This window comes from Embiotoca jacksoni, unplaced genomic scaffold (assembly GCF_022577435.1).
Source record: "Embiotoca jacksoni isolate LCO1_2020_lvr unplaced genomic scaffold, fEmbJac1.0.p SCAF_3, whole genome shotgun sequence".
NCBI classification, from domain to species: domain Eukaryota; kingdom Metazoa; phylum Chordata; class Actinopteri; family Embiotocidae; genus Embiotoca; species Embiotoca jacksoni.
In genome coordinates, this window is record NW_027185381.1 from 9,587,087 (window position 1) to 9,603,371 (window position 16,285).

A 16,285-nucleotide genomic window follows, 5' to 3' on the forward strand; every position below is an offset into this window, starting at 1 on the left:
CCCAACACAGCTTAAATGTTTTCTACTGTGAAAGAAAAAAATATATATATGTGCAAGAAAAACTGAACAATCAGACATGAATATACAGCATGATTCATTCAATTAAACTGATTACAGTTTAATTAATTAAATTTAATTAAATAAGTGAATTATCACTTATTTCCTGTCAACCGTGTCTTTATATTAGATTGTTGCCTAAAGCATTGCAGTAACTTGTTCATCAAGTTTTGATTCGATTGTACTTCTAATGTGGAAAAAAAAATAATTCTATCATTTGACTAATAAATAAGCAAAATAAAATAGCCTGTTGACATCAGATTACTGTATCTATCGTCTACATAGCTTTTGGTAATAACAATTAAAAATATACTTTTATAAGTGTGTTTCAGGATTTACCTTGAAAAAAGAATATAGTTTTTTTTTTTTATAGGCTGTCATTTGTGTTATTGATATATACATATATTTGATAAGGTAATCTAAAAAATAAAATAAAATGATATATATCCAAATACAAAAAAAAATAATACAAAAACAGCCTTACCAGTTAAAAACAAGGATGAGGTCTGAAGCATTATGTCAATATTTTTTGCCATTTGAATTTTTGTGATTGTTACATATATTCTATCACAGTACAGCCCAGATTTCTACTTCTTTGTACTAGAAATTGCTCATAATGCTGTTGTAACAATTAAAGAGTAAAGTGCAAGTTATGTGGGGTCTACAGACATAGAGAGAACAAAAAAAGGCTTCATCTGTGCTTCATGGACCTTTTGCTTTAAATAAGAGCACTCAAATATAATAACTTCACCTGTTTCAAATGCAAGATGATCTTTTTTGGGAGCAATTAAACATTGTTTTTTGGAGAAAGCTTCATAATGTAAAATTATGTTTATTTTAAAGAGTTTCTTAAAAGGAGACAAAATAGAAGATGTAAAACTCAATATTTTTCTTGAAGAGGTTGTATAACAGTCTTTTGGACTTCTTGTTGTGTAGTGTCTTGATAATGGAGGCAAGCCGCGACAGGCAGTGGCTTCTCATCAAGCTCCCAGGTAGCCTGAGCAGGAGCACATTCTTTCCTCCCCAGTGGACTTGCGCTGTTTAATTGGTTAAGTTGTGGCTCTAAATCAGACAAGGCTTTTCTTTCAGTTCTAACTTTGATAATTATGTTTGCAAGCTCGGCTAAGTCTGGTCTATAAAAAGACACGTAACCAACTTAGATTAAATAAAGCAGGAATCACTGAAAGTAGAAATGCTTGTGACTGGGACAGTATATTAGATCATCTTTTAATTACAAGTCATTTACCTTCACCTTCAATCTGTACCTTTGAGAGTAAATGTACCACATTTGGTCAAAATCTACCTTTTCCTAGACAAAACATGTCATATCAGGCAATATCAAAAGTCAAAGAGTCTACAGCAACTCTGTAATCCTGTGCTTTATTACAGCTTTGAGCAAAACGTCAGAATATGCTAATGTGCACAAGCTGTAATTTTGTACCATTTTCATCATTTCATTAATTTCTTCATGTTAACGTGCAAAAATTTTACAAAGTACAGCTGAGACGGATGGTTTTACAGATAATGGTCCCCTAAGTGATATGAAGCTGACATCACACTGTTGAATTTTGGGTAATGGGGCATGTTTAGGGGGTCCTGCTGCCTTTCTCTTGGTGAGTTGAAGCTAGGAGTTGGAGGCTATACAAACCTGAAGGATCTTTGTTATGCACACACTGTAGGACTAACCGCATCTCCATCCATATCCACTCAATAGATACTAACCAGATACTAACCCTATCTGCCCACTGCAAAGAGAAAAATAAACGCATTTCATAGACATATTCTAATGAATCCTTTAAATAATAATGTGACTGATCAAACTCACTACCTTTGACTCAGTAAAATAGTGACATGGCTGAATATTTGTGAAAGTTTTGTATTTTGTTTGGTTCAATAACTGGGCCGAAATAAGGAGTGCCACGTTACTTATTGTGAGTATGAGTCTGTTTGCTGCTTTGTGAATTAGCAAATATTACACCGTGCCACAGAAAAACTCATCATGAGCTTCTCAGGTTTTGTAACATTTAAAATGTATGCACTCAGTTCAAAAGTTACCAGATATATAAGTGTACATTGGGGAGGAAGTTTGTAATCCAGAATTGGTCTTCCTAGTCATATTTTTAATTAAAATGAGTTTGTCTGAATAGCGTTGCTTCCCATCGTGATTCAGTTTCTCCTGGTAGAATCCCTTTTCTTTTTCTGTTCCCTTTTCCATTACATTTAACTGTTTTTAACCTTTTACATAATTTTTCTAGTAAAGGGCTCTGGTACCATTGTGCGGTAAAACTCCTCACATGGTGCCCTTACCTCAACACGCAGCACGGTATGACGTACCTTCATGTTTCCTCTTTCAGTTCATCCTAATGAAGACATGAATGTGTGTTTCAAATTGTATGTCAATTATTCCTGTAGTTGTTATTAGTTAATGGATGAACATCCATGCTGCTAACAATCACCTTTAATCTGAGGACCCTCTGCACCCCTCTCTCCTCGTGTGGAGGCTGGCATTGCTAGAGACATTGTGGCTGCGGTAAAAGACTGTGACATCTTCTTGTCAGTGGGAAAACTGGTCCAGCAGTGGAACCATGACACTCTGCAGCACCAACACTTCCATTTGGTAAAGCACAACATCCATTCAAAGTAGCCACAGGTGGTTGCCGCTGGGTCTCTTTGGACTTCCTCATGACTGTTTGCAAGGTGGGGAATCGGGTGAACATCTGAGTTTCCAGCCGGCCTTTGGACATTGGCAAGATGTTACCTGTCTTTGTGCGAGGCTAAGCTAAGCTAACAAGCTGGCAGCAGCAAATTCATTTGACAAAACTACTTTCGTCCGACATCTCTATACTTTCGAGTCTTTAAGACACATAAGCATTTTGTTACATTTCATGATTTGATTCACCATTAAGAAGCACAGTGTACTCACTAGCCTGTATAGGAGCCTGTGGAAACCATAATTAGCCTGTCTCGCAACAACAGAATGATCATTTCGGATGTCATGTTTCTCATACCGGAGAATTTGTCACTGAAAACTCCTCATTAGACATCTTAACATTGTAATATAACACTACTGAAAGGGTAAAATGATTTCACTGTTAGGGAGTGGTAATGTCGTGCGTCCTGCCATCTTAACTCCACTCATATGATTGCACGAGTCTTGTATACAACGGCGTGACTGAAACAAGCAGAAGAGATACATTGAGGATTACTGACGGCTATAAACTGATCCAAGCACGACCCTCGTGGTTTCATACATAGATTGTTCAAGACTTCTCGGTCTCATTCATAGGGAAGAGCTCAAAGAAGTTAAGCTCTGGGCGAGAGTGTGCATGTACGCGTGCTTCCCGCCCATAGAGAAAGCATGAATAAAGGTGCTCTATGTTTTTGCACACAAAAGCAATTTGGGCTTGTTACAGAATGTCACACGCACATAGCCTGATATATTAATGCCTTTAAATGCATTCAATTTTTTTACACCTTTATATAAAAAGGAGGCTCCCCATTGGTTGAGTGTCACTCCACCCTCCGCCTCCTGTACCCTGGTTTCCTGGGCAACCATGTCAGGGTGGAGAAAAAGAGCAAATCGTGTGAGGGCAAAGCATCTGTCTCTGTCTCTCCCCCCTCTTTCCCCCCTCTCTCATTCTCTCTCGGAGTGTGTGTGTGTGTGTGTGTGTGTGTGTGTATGTGTGTGTGTGTGTGTGTGTGTGTATAAAAGCCTCTCTCTCCATGCTTTCACTCCACTCTGAGCTCTCCATTGCATTGCAGAGAGGATAGACGCAAGAAACAGGGGAGGGGGATAAGACCAGAGGGATCCCTGTGAGACATTTCTTTGACCTTCCCTCTCTTCTTTTCTCTCTCCCACTCTCATCTCTCCCTCACTCTCTCCTCTTTTCCCCATGTGTTGTGGATCTCCCTCCTTTCCTCCTTATCCTTCTACTTGTTAAGCGCCTTCGCTCTGCTTAGACGGTGGCTGCATCGATGCAAAATGGGTTGTGGCAATTCCTCAGCCACCAGCACCTCAGGAGGGGGTGAGTGTTTCAGGAATCTCTGCATGCATCTGTTTAAGTGTGTGTGTGTGTGTGTGTGTGTGTGTGTGAGAAGGTGAGAGAGACAGTTGCCCTGTATCTGCACCAAGTGGAGAAGGTGTTTTGAATGTAAATGAAGTGTGTTGAGGTTACCAGTCTGTGTGTGTGTGTGTGTGTGTGTGTGTGTGTGTGTGTGTGTGTGTGTGTGTGTGTGTGTTGGGCAGGAATTCTTGGTCACTTAATTTTATCCGTAAATCAATAGACTGCAGTTTATTATAAAATTTGTGTCTTCAATTGATTGTAAAAACAAACACAACTATTTTGTGCAATTCATTCCATACTGGCTCCCAGTCTCTAGTGTGTGTGTGTGTGTGTGTGTGTGTGTGTGTGTGTGTGTGTGTGTTTGTGTATGTACCTGTGGCGGTCTCCTAAACCCATGGGTGGTGGGTCGATCATGAAGGGACTCCCATATTCTAGTAAAAGACACCTTAGGAACATAGCGCTTTGATAACGATGACAGTGAACGTCTACACTCAGAGTCATTCTTGTCTCTTTTATTCTCTCTCTTTGGTGTGTTCATGCTGGTTTCCAAGGGTGTTTGAGGATAAAAGACAAGCAGTTTCCCTGACATTCACCCATCTTTGTCTCACCCATTTGACTGCTGCTGGTTGTGTCCTGAAAGCACGTAGCGCTGGAATTCCTAATCAATGGTTTCATTTGCAAAGCCTAGAGGACACATTTAAATGGAATAAATAATGCAGGACTTCTCCATGTATTGTGCTTTTTTAAGTGGCTTATCCCCAAGTAACACATCTCTCTCAGTTGATTTAGGCTGAGATGATACATGTTTTAAATTACACTCAGTAAATCTCTGGGCACTACAGTCAAATTAAAGTCATAATTAGATTGAAGTATCTGCAAGATTACCTCACCACCACCACGGCCCATTAAAGCGGTGTGATGTGTGTGTTTGGTCTTGTGTAGATGTGTGTGCGAGTGGGCTTGCAGGTACCTAATCAGTGCTTGCCAGGCATGTTAACAGAGCCACAGACAGCTACCAGGAAACAAAACACAGTGGGTTTTTTTTTCTGGGGCTTTAAACGGGATGTACTTTGTGGTTACACTGTCTGCAAACAACATCTGAGTAGATGTTTGAGTTTTCTGTAAGTGTGGCTTATTTGACTTGTTTGTCTATGAAGGACAGCAGCTGTATTTTTCCCTGCTTCTTCTTAGAGGTCAGTGTTCAGCACAAAGTCAAGGACAAGTGACATCCTGTCAATCTAACAAATGTGGACAAGTGGCTGCTCTCATTTGTCCATACCAGCTGACACCAGGCCGGAGTCAGAGGACACTGTTTTCTGCACCATTATTGTATGTAAAATAAGAATGGAAGCACTTCTTGCTCATGTTTAATACTAAATATATAATATATCTATCTAAAAAAATATAGTTGTGCCACAACAAATTTGTTTTTTGTTATCTTAATTTAACCTCACCTATTCAGCTTCTATAAGCAGTGTGTAAACATGTAATAAACATATAGTTTATAGTATAATATAGTATAGTTGTATAAGCAGTGTTTCTGAATATGTATCACAAACTATGGCCCTTCTTGAAAGATGATACTCATGAGTGTCCACCTGTGGCAGTTTTGTATATAGATAGATAATCTATAACAATATAGTAAGAAGAAATAGATGTGCTCATATAATCTATATATTACTGGACTGTCATAGAAGAAGTTATGATTTAACAGTTAAAAATGTCTTTATATTTACATTATAGTGTGTTTTGAACCATTTTTTGAATCTTTATGTACAGCTTATACATGTTAAGTTAGAGGTTTAAAGTAAAGTGTTTCCATTTATTTGAAGTTGTTTGCTTCTCGGAGATAACCAAATTATAACCATCAGTCATTCAGGAAGCCTCAGAGTCATACAAGAATGTTCCAATTTCAAGCTACGGTCTAACCAAGCTCAAATGACTGCCTCAAATGATTGCTCTCTATATCTCTCTATGACATTGCTCATCCCTAGTCTTATGCACCCAGATGTGCACCCTTGGATATGAATGAGCTTTTGTCAGGCCACTGAATAGGCCCCTGTGTCATGTCAGCAGACTCAAACATTCACCGTGCAAAGCCTTTTCGTCTACAAGGGTGAAATTTGCTGTATTTGTGTGTAATGTATCTTCTCCAGTTTTTTACTATTACATGGGGATCTTGTAGTGTTTTTCTTCAGAGTACAATTCTGCACTAACATAATGAGCTACGGCATGAAAAAGCGATTGAAGAGCAGAAATTAGGCTTTTGTTCTTCCGCTGTTGTCATTGTGATACTGTACATTCAGGAAGGAAAAGTTCAATTATCCTCTGTGTTGAAGGTATTATGATCTTATTACAATTCAAATCAAGGCCAGTATACTGCCTGCGGTTTGGAGAAGAATGAGCTGTGTTCGGTCCATAAAAGAGTCAAATAGCATTGGCATGATCACAAAGGGTGTCATTGGCATTGAGTCATTTTACAGTATGTTCTCTGTAATCCTTCAGACTGAGCTGAGATAACTGAACAAATCTAATTGTGCAGAAAGTATAGGAGTAGCATACATACTGAAAACAACTACTGCAAACTTAAGCAAAGTCCATTAGGAGTTACAGTGATTATACACTAACAATACCACACTAAAGTGTAAACTCTGTGTGAAAACTTAAATGGTATTTTTACTGTATCTTTGTTTGTGTTTTGTGTTGTGTTGTGGCATTTGAAAGGCCATTAGAAACATAAGCCATAAATGCTGTGAAATGTGGCATTGGTTTGTGTTGTCAACTTGCCCCTGTAAAGATTAACATTATGAATTGTGTATTTTCATACTGAAAGTAGCTATATTAATATGTTGAATTGTGTCCATAAAGAGATAAACATGATCGGCAACAATAATCAGATAATGATTGATCAGTATCAAAGGGCCCGAAATGTCTCAAGAAAACATTCCCCACACACAATACACCTCCACCAGCAGCTTGGACTGTTGATACAGTTGCTGTTGTTGCACTTCATTGTAATGCTGCTACATCACTGGCTGATTAGATAATTGCATGAAAAGGCAGGTGTACAAGTGTTCCTAATAAAGTGCTCAGTGAGTGTAGAGTTCTGTTGAAAAAAATACTCTTGTATGGTCTACTGATTGTGAAACGCACAGGGATTAACTGTTAATGAGGTGACACACCTTTAATACATTTCATAATGAAATTGAATTAACTTTCATCTTTTCATGTGTTCTCAGGGCCAGCAGAAGCCTCCAAAGATGTGTAAGTACATAAGTCATTTTCCAATTGTTTAAAGTAAAAATGAAGCTCGTCGTCTGCTGCTTCTGAGACTCATTCACATCACAACTTAATACATACGTAATATTATGAACACATATGATACATTTAGAACTGTAAATATAGCATTGTAAAGGCATTTTAGATCCAGTGATCCAGTGATATCAAATTTGCAGTTTATGCAATTAATGTGATTTACTTCAATTTTTTGTAATATTCAGTTTATATTGACAGATAAAATTTAATGATAATGTGTCCGAGCCTAAATAATTTTGGAATGTCCAATATTGAGGATGGACAGTTAATAAAAACTCAAATTATATGCAAAAAAGTCTCAAGTTACAATGTGATATTGATTAGTATAGCCCTTGTCCTCATGACCTGCATGACAAGTATGATTTTGAGATTTAGTATTTGTGTGTCTGAGTGGGTGTGGATTGTTTACGCACTGTATGATGTTGGCAGAATGAAGAATGCCCTAAATATGTACTGTTTTAGCAATGCAACGGAAATGTTTAATTCCCTGTAAGTTGTCTGCTTAACAAAATCTACCCCTGGTACTGAAAAACACCAAATTTATTGTGAAAAATAGATTGACAATAGTTTAAATTCATACATATTTTATCATGACACCATGTCCCCGATGGCTCTGCTTTTGTTAAATCATTCTTTTGGTTAAAAATAAAGAAACGTTTCTTCTGGCTTCAGAAAATGTGTCAGTTCAAACCTTTATGTTTCTCTCTGAAGTGTCATGCAGAGGATGAGCTGTCCTTTGCCATCCACAGTTAGAACTTATCAAATCTTAGGGAGGGGCAGCATTTCTAAAACATTTCCTGGAAACAGAGTGTATGTGTGTGTGTGTGTGTGTGTGTGTGTGTGTGTGTGTGTGTGTGTGTGTGTGTGTGTGTGTGTGTGTGTGTGTGTGTGTGTGTGTGTCGCGCGCGCGCGCGCGCCAGTGTTTGTGTGTACTGTATACACTATGCTCCTTGATAACCATCTGAGCAGCCAGCATAGGGCCCACGAGAGCTGACAGTAGGGCACTGACTCACTGAAGCTAATCACAGCTTCCTAAAACTGCACTCCACAGCAAACTATCACACACAAACACACGCACGCACACACACACACACACACACACAAACGCACAAACAAAAACACGACCAGAATTTGGAAAACACAAGATTAAGTGAATAACAAACCCCCAGAACTGAAATGTACATCATGTCACTGTTTCGTTTGCACTGCTAAAACAAGTCAACAGAGAGAATAAGGAGGTGTAGCTTGGTGTCAGCTTCCTTTTAGCCCTTAACAACCAAGCAACAATAAACCTGAGGCCAGTGGAAACTGAGTGTTGAGTAGTCTGACTGAAGACCTGAAATGAAAACTTTCAATTCAGTCTGCCTCATCATCAGTTGTTCCCAACAGAGAATTATCAGTATTCCCAGGGCTTAAAGCAGCTCACCTCAAATGTTCTGCAGCAAAGCAAAAGTGCCTCCACAATGATGGATGTTTGCTGCTTCTCATTATTTTGTATGTCTGTTGGTTTCTAAGTCCTCTGTGCTCCTATAAGAGCTCACCTGACCTGTGCTTCTTCTCTCAATCAGGACAGAAGATCCTGCGGCAGAAGATGAGAAAAGAAGGTATTTTGCTCATGTCTTCTAAAGTAATTACGGCAGTTATAACTACTGTTCAATGCGTGCGAATTATGAAATGTGAATGACATAATAATAAGCTTTTTTTTTTTAGAATCTTTTTCACAAGATAAAATTTTGATGTCACAGTAGGAAAAGCTCAGATGTGAATAATAGAATTAATGATGGCTGAATACCATTTAGCAGGTTGTCAACTCACTGAGACATTAATTCCAATTGTAATTGGCGAATACTGGTAATAAAGCAGTCTAAATAGCTGTTCTAAAACTTCAGTTATCAAATTTGTCCTCTTTTTAAGGATTGAATTACTCTTTTTTTTGTTTTTATCTGTTTATCAAGTATCTTAATGTAATGATTGTTTTAAGGGCAAAACTCAGAAATTAAATTAAAAAATACGCAGAATTATCAGTCAAATGTGTAACAATATTATAGTTATTATACAAAGGCCATTATGTTAATTGGAAAAAAGGGTAGTGTCTTCCAAGAGCAGTGGGAAGAAAAGATGATCTATCCAAAACACAAATCAATATGGTTTTAAATTGCTGCCTAGTTTTTAAAAACGCACCTCTCCTCTCCTCTCTTCTCTTCTCTTCTCTTCTCTTCTCTTCTCTTCTCTTCTCTTCTCTTCTCTTCTCTTCTCTTCTCTTCTCTTCTCTTCTCTTCTCTTCTCTTCTCTTCTCTCCTCTCCTCTCCTCTCCTCTCCTCTCCTCTCCTCTCCTCTCCTCTCAGAAACTATGGAGGTGTATACGTAGGTCTACCAGCAGACCTGACCACTGTGGCTGCTAGTCAGTCCAAGTCTACACTTAAAGGTGAACATCTACAACACATATTGTATTCTGTAAACTGAACATCTGGCATGAATACTAAGTACAATGTCAGTGTGGCACACCATAGGCTATAACAAGACCGTTTCTTTGACATTGATGGGCGTCTTGTAGCGAAGCATCTCAGAATGGACAGAGAAACAATCCCTGGTGGTTGAGCCACCACCCCATGAAACCACCTGCAGCGATCTTTGGGTTTATTTGACATTTATTTTTACTGAATATTGATGAGAAACTTTCCCATTGCTGTAGGGAATCCATATGTATGAAGACAAATATAGTTCACAGCAATCATTTTGACAAAGGCAAAGTCCAATAAATGGATTTTTAATTGACGTGTGATTTATGAGGGGCATTTAATTTTGTATTGGTTATTTTTGAAATGTTACACGTTTAATAATATTAACAACAGTCTTATTCATTGTATCTGTTTACACACCCAGTGTGACTGTTAACAGAGTATTTAATAGGCAGTTATCATCACATATATGTTCCACATATATGGGCTAGTAGGGGACTTCTAAATCTAGTAGGTTCAGGAGGTTGTTATCAATGACATATATGACCATTGAACAGTATAAATGACAGGCGTATCCAGATATGGATATTGCTGCAAAGAAACAAAATATTTTGAAATGTGGATGGTTCACATGCATATTTAATCCTGACAGCAAAGAAAATGTATACGATCACCACGATTTCAAGATGGACACCCTAGATTAGTGTCACCAATTTAGTATGTGACTAAATGTGAAATATGGTCACAATCCCCGACTCCGATTCTCTCAGATTCTGGCCCACCACACACTAAAGTCTCAGACATATACAAGGTGCAAAACATAAAAGCAAAAAAGAAAACACAACCACAAAAATGAGCAGCCCTGAAGTGCAAAACACAAATAAAAAAAAAATTAAAAACACAACAACAAAAACTTACAGTCCTGAAGTGCAAATCAATTTTTGTATTTGCGCTTTGCACTTCAGGACTGCTCATTTTGTTGTTGTGTTTTGCACCTCAGTTCCACTGCAGTATTTATTGTGAACTGCACTGAGAAGTTAGTGGAAACTGCTTCCTCTCCCTTGTATTTTGTAGCCCTTCTGGCCTTCTTGTGCGCTTGTCCTTGTGCTTACTAATGTTAAATATAATAATGAATTGATTTGTTTTTGTATCCTCTGGCATGATAAACATTTGATCTTATGAAGTCTGGCAGTTCAAACTGTTGGGAAGAGTGTGTGGGTGTTTTTGAACACAGTCTTGACAGTGAGAGAGAAACACCAGAAAAGAACAAGAAAATTGTCAAATAATTGTCCCGAAAATATCTGGCCACTGAGTCATCTTTTCTCCTTCTTGCAGACTAGCAACGATCGAAAGGAACACAACACAGGTAGGTGAAAGAAAAGCTGCTGCTTTTTTTTTTTTAACATGACTCGCTCTGTGTTTTGTCTCGGTGCAAAGGCAGATGTGAAAGCCAACCACTTGTTTTTTTGTCTTGACAGGATCCTGCATATTCATTCACTTAGAGACACTCACATTGCAAGCAGAGAGCATGTAAGTGCTCCGATTCGGGCTCACCACACACTGAAGTCTCAGGCTTTAACACTCGTACTGAGCGAAGATGTGGACAGCTACCCAGGGCTCGGAGGACGTTGCCTCATGGAGTCATGGGTGGCACAGTGACGCAGGTATGCGCACTGGAGGTCTGAATGCGGCAACCATCATTACCGTTCACTTTGCCAACAAAAACAAGAGGTAATAGACGAGCACCCACCCTGGGACTAGCAGCTGGGGGCGGCGGCGGACATTGTGACAGCCATCTTGGCTTAACGGTCACAGCACTGGAACATTCTCGTTCTCGGGAGGAGACTGCGGATCCAGCCAACTTACTAACTAACTGCGTGGGACTCGCACACACTCCCACTGGCCCTCTGCAATAATAATCACTGCTCACTTATTTCTCTAAAACGCCATCAATGATTCATTGTGTGGCGGAGCCAGAGCGCTAGAGAGACAGAGATAAATCGGAGTTTGACAGAAAGCAGCGAACACATTCATGTTGATGGTTGACAGTTCATCTCAGTGTTATTGAAAGTAGCATTGATTCAAATCAGGGACCTGCTGCTGCAACAGAAATAAACTGAGATGAAACCAATTTGAACAACTAATAAACTGAGATGAAACCAATTTGAACAACTAGCTCGAAATGCTTGTAACAGCATTGGTGAGTTAAGTGAAGGGTGTTTTTACTGATGTCCCTAAATGTCCTGGGCGCACCATCCAGGTCGTACCTGGTGTTGGGTCCCAGGCTGATTATATAACATCAGCATATGAGTCATGATACTTAGAGGAGCTCTCTCTGCCTCTCTCTCCCTCTTGCTCGCTCTCTCTCTCTCTGCAGCATTGTTGTCCCCCCCCCCCTCCCTGAACAGCTCTGATTATGGTGCTTCTGGGTCATTCACATAGCTCATACAATCTCATACTATCTCAAGGTTTCCAAATGCAGAACTGTCACATAGTTTGTTCATAGCTCACAACACACATGTAACAGCAAAAAAAAAAACATGTAAACGAAGGAAACATTATTAGAGGAAATGGCAGCAGTGGTGAATTGGTTTTCACTCCCTCTTTTTTCCTACAGATGATTGATATTGCGTTGATTTTATTATAGCCTCTTTTATACATTATGTATCAAACGTAGCTGTGAATGTTGTTTTTCTGTATGTAATCCTTACAGGGAAATGTTGTGTATTTTTCTGATTGTCAACAAATCCCACGAAAAGACTAAAACCAACAGATTTTAGAAAAAAATTCTCATCAGAGTAACTCTGTACTGTCTCATCTCATATCGCATCCAGCTCCGAGCCCATTGGTTAACACTGAAGACATCCATCTTTCTATAGAAATCAGCCATGTAAATCTTGCAAATATGTCATGTCACTTTACAAAAACATTAGCAGTTTCCTAAAACAACTGGACACTGCAATTTTTTAGCAAATATTATTTAAACAGGAGTAAACAGGATATTTTTTGCGGACTATTTTCAGCTGTAGATTAATACAAATTTGGTGCTTTAATGAAAATTCACAGCAGCAGGATGGTGAATGTGAGATTGAGACAGAATAAACTACTATGCCCCTGTTCATTTTAGTGACGGAACATGTTATTCAGTCAACAATGTGTTTTTGGAGTAATACGCTGTATCAGACTTTAGCTATAGATATTACTGCATTAGTACGATCAAGTCATTGTTGGCTTTGGCCTATTGGCGGGGTTTATCGACATGAAGAAAAATGCACAATAACAACAGCCTTATTCTTTAATGGAAACCCCTCCCCAAACACCATAATGTCCCCAGGAAAGAAAACATATTACAGCTGGGCGGGTGTTAGGGGCCAAGGTCATTCGTCAGCAGGGCCCTTGACAGTACTCTCCTCTAATGAATGTACAACATCCTCCACTCACCGGGACCCTAGAGGAGGGTGGAAATAGGCCAACTTTAAACACTTGAGATTCAAGAGATGTTCTCTCTGCGCTACACAAAACTCTTTATGCGCTTGTGTGTGTGTGTGTGTGTGTGTGTGTGTGTGTGTGTGTGTGTGTGTGTGTGTGTGTGTGTGTGTGTGTCTGACCAGTCTCATGAAAACAGGGACTTATTTCACCACGCCTGAACACAAGCTCACTGTTTACTGTTTGTCTGTTTACTTGCGGGTGCACTTCACAATGACGCCCACTTGCTGCAGAGCCGTGTCGCCAGTTATCGGTCGCACTGGTAACCCAGGGATTTCATGCAGTGGCTTTTAATTGCAAGCCATTTTTTTTTCAGCTCACAGCGTAACAGTGTTCACCTGTGGTAGAGGTAGAAATATACTGCAGATACAAAGAGCCGGTTTATGTGCTGTGTAGTTTACAGCGTGTTATGGAAGGAGCTGCAATGTGCCTGCAGCACCACAGCGCCGATTTGATCAGTAACTTTTTTGCTGCCCCTTTTCTTTGATGTCTACATTTTCTCTCAGCTGCTGCTTCGGCTTCCCTGCGTCATCCCCGTCCAGAGGCCTTCGGCTTTTACGCCGTGTTGTGCAACCTGTCTCTCCCTCTTTTTTATCAGCATCGCGTCGCCCTTTATGGTGGTTTCTCCTGTATATGATGAATGTCGTTGCCTTTGCCCTATTCAATCAGTTTAACAGGGACAAGGGGGCAGAATGTGGGTGAATAAAACCGTCTGATGTCCTCTACATTAAAATGCTGCTGTAGCTGCTGCAGCACAGCATGCAGTTTGAATGTAGCAGAGGGGGGGGGGGGGTTGTGCTTAGAGAAGTAACACGTGGAGTAGTTTAACATCTTGGGGAATATTGTTTGGCTTTCTTTTAGCAGGTGAGAGGAGATGAGTGATGCCTCTTTCATGTCTATACGGTATGAAAAACTAAGCTAACTGCCAGGTAGTTTAGCATAGCATAAAGATGCTTGTCTGGCTTTGTCCAAAATTTCCCGACCAGCACCCGTTAAATTCACTAATTAACACGTGATATCATAATCCAACAAAATTATGAAAAGGGCACATTGTTGTTGTTTGGGAAAGAAAGCAAGGAAATGAGAACATTTCTCCAAAATGTAAAACTAATTCTTTTAAGTTTTAAAATATAAGATCCTTCAGGTTTTTATGGCACAATGATGCTGAAAATTGTGAAAACCACTTGATTTCATAGCCATTTTATTTATTTACACACTGAAAAAAAGACCTGGAACGACATTAAAAAGCCGTCAGTGCTGTGTAACTTCATTATTAAGGAAGTAATGACTGAGGGGATCGGGTTGTTTAGTGATGTTTCACGTTGAAAAACTCCTTTAATAGGATATTTCTCCTTTTCATGTCAATCTTTCACACATATAGACTATAAATCACACATTACCTGTTCATCTCTCCTTTCCAATCACTCACCTAATTCATCAATGATGATGACATGAGGAGAAAAAGGAAATGTGACTGCCTCTGTGCAACTTATCCATAATCATCTGATTCAATTATTTATTATTAAAGACTTTTATATTGTCCTCGCACAGCTGTGGTTATTGACTGGTCTTTGCTGAAATGTATCTGCCTTTTGTAATCAATAGTTTTGAGACTTGAGGGATTGCATGTGTTCGTAGAAGCTGTCATAGACAGACTGCCTGACAAAATCAAATGAGCATTGCCAAGAAGAACATTTGTCCTTATCGAACCGGCGGCCTTTGTGTAGTCCGCCTGCAACACGATCAATCACAGCTCCATCTCAGTAATTGACTGTGTTGGGAGTGCATGCAGGACAGGGAAGGAGGAGCAGGTTGTGTTAACGGTCCATTATCACACTGCACAGAAATAGTTCGAGCCTCTCCTGTGATTCCACATCGCTGTAGGTACAGTAGCTAAGGACATTGAATAATACCCATGTCTACTGAATGAACTAAAACAGGCCTTCACTAATAAGCCACCGAGGGAGAGAGAGCTGTATAGAACACATTTACCCTATCCAGCCTATACATGCACATACAGCACCACAAAAAAAAGGATCCTATTCTCTATGAAATGTTGTGTCTGAATTGTTTTGCAACAAGATGTCTGTCAAAAGGCTGTTTCAAAAGAAAAAATTTGAACTGAGTGTTAGTGGTTTCTTGTCATACAGATTTGTAGTTTTGTGCGCTGACAGGTTTTGATACATCGATCATTCAGAGTTCTGCCTCCACTCCACCTTGTGTCCTGATGAATTACATCTATACTGAACTATTTCTTGTGTCCAAAGCCAACTTACAGTGCAAGTAGAGGAAGTGGGGTGCCATATATCTAGCTGGGCGAACAGCAAGGGTGCGGAGGTTGTTGTGGTGTATAAGCATGAAACATCTTTTGAAAAGATGTTCTAATGGAGCAACCTCATTCTTATTTGTGGATGTTCCTCTTGAACAGAAATGTCAACGAAAACATTATATATTCTATTACCACATTGGTTGTTACACAATAATGTTTTGCAGACTGAGAGCCCCCCCTCAACAGTTCACTGCAAACTAAGGCACTGACTTTCTATCTCTCTTTATAAAACAGAGTTTCCACAACATGGCCCTCCTTTCTGTGATGAGCTGATCATATGGTGTACTTTACATCGGGCACAGATAGAGATCTTTCTGTGTGTGAACTGTGAGAGGTACGTGATCGAGCGCATGACCCTAGTCATATCATGTGTGCATCTGGCCCACCACGACATCACAGCTGTTCTTTTTCCAGCTGACAATCTTTAGTAAACACTTGCGTTTCCGCTGACACTCTGCTCTGTTGTTGTAACACCTCAAACCAAATTTACTTTCAAATGTATGTAATGTAATGTAAAAAACTATGATTAATTTCAGCTGAACTAATGGTACTACACATACAGTATAATTTACATT

At 39.4% G+C, this 16,285-nt stretch overlaps 1 protein-coding gene across 1 annotated transcript; it reads left to right on the forward strand.

Annotated features, from left to right (window-relative positions):
• The first annotated feature begins 3,712 nt into the window (after positions 1-3,712).
• On the forward strand, positions 3,713-14,167 carry LOC138206365 (overexpressed in colon carcinoma 1 protein). Its single transcript, XM_069163006.1, has 6 exons — positions 3,713-4,082; positions 7,361-7,385; positions 9,005-9,040; positions 9,782-9,861; positions 11,231-11,261; positions 11,374-14,167. Exons 1-5 carry the CDS (start codon positions 4,040-4,042, stop codon positions 11,233-11,235), a joined length of 189 nt encoding a protein of 62 aa, XP_069019107.1. The 5' UTR covers positions 3,713-4,039; the 3' UTR covers positions 11,236-11,261; positions 11,374-14,167.
• The last annotated feature ends 2,118 nt before the right edge of the window (positions 14,168-16,285 follow it).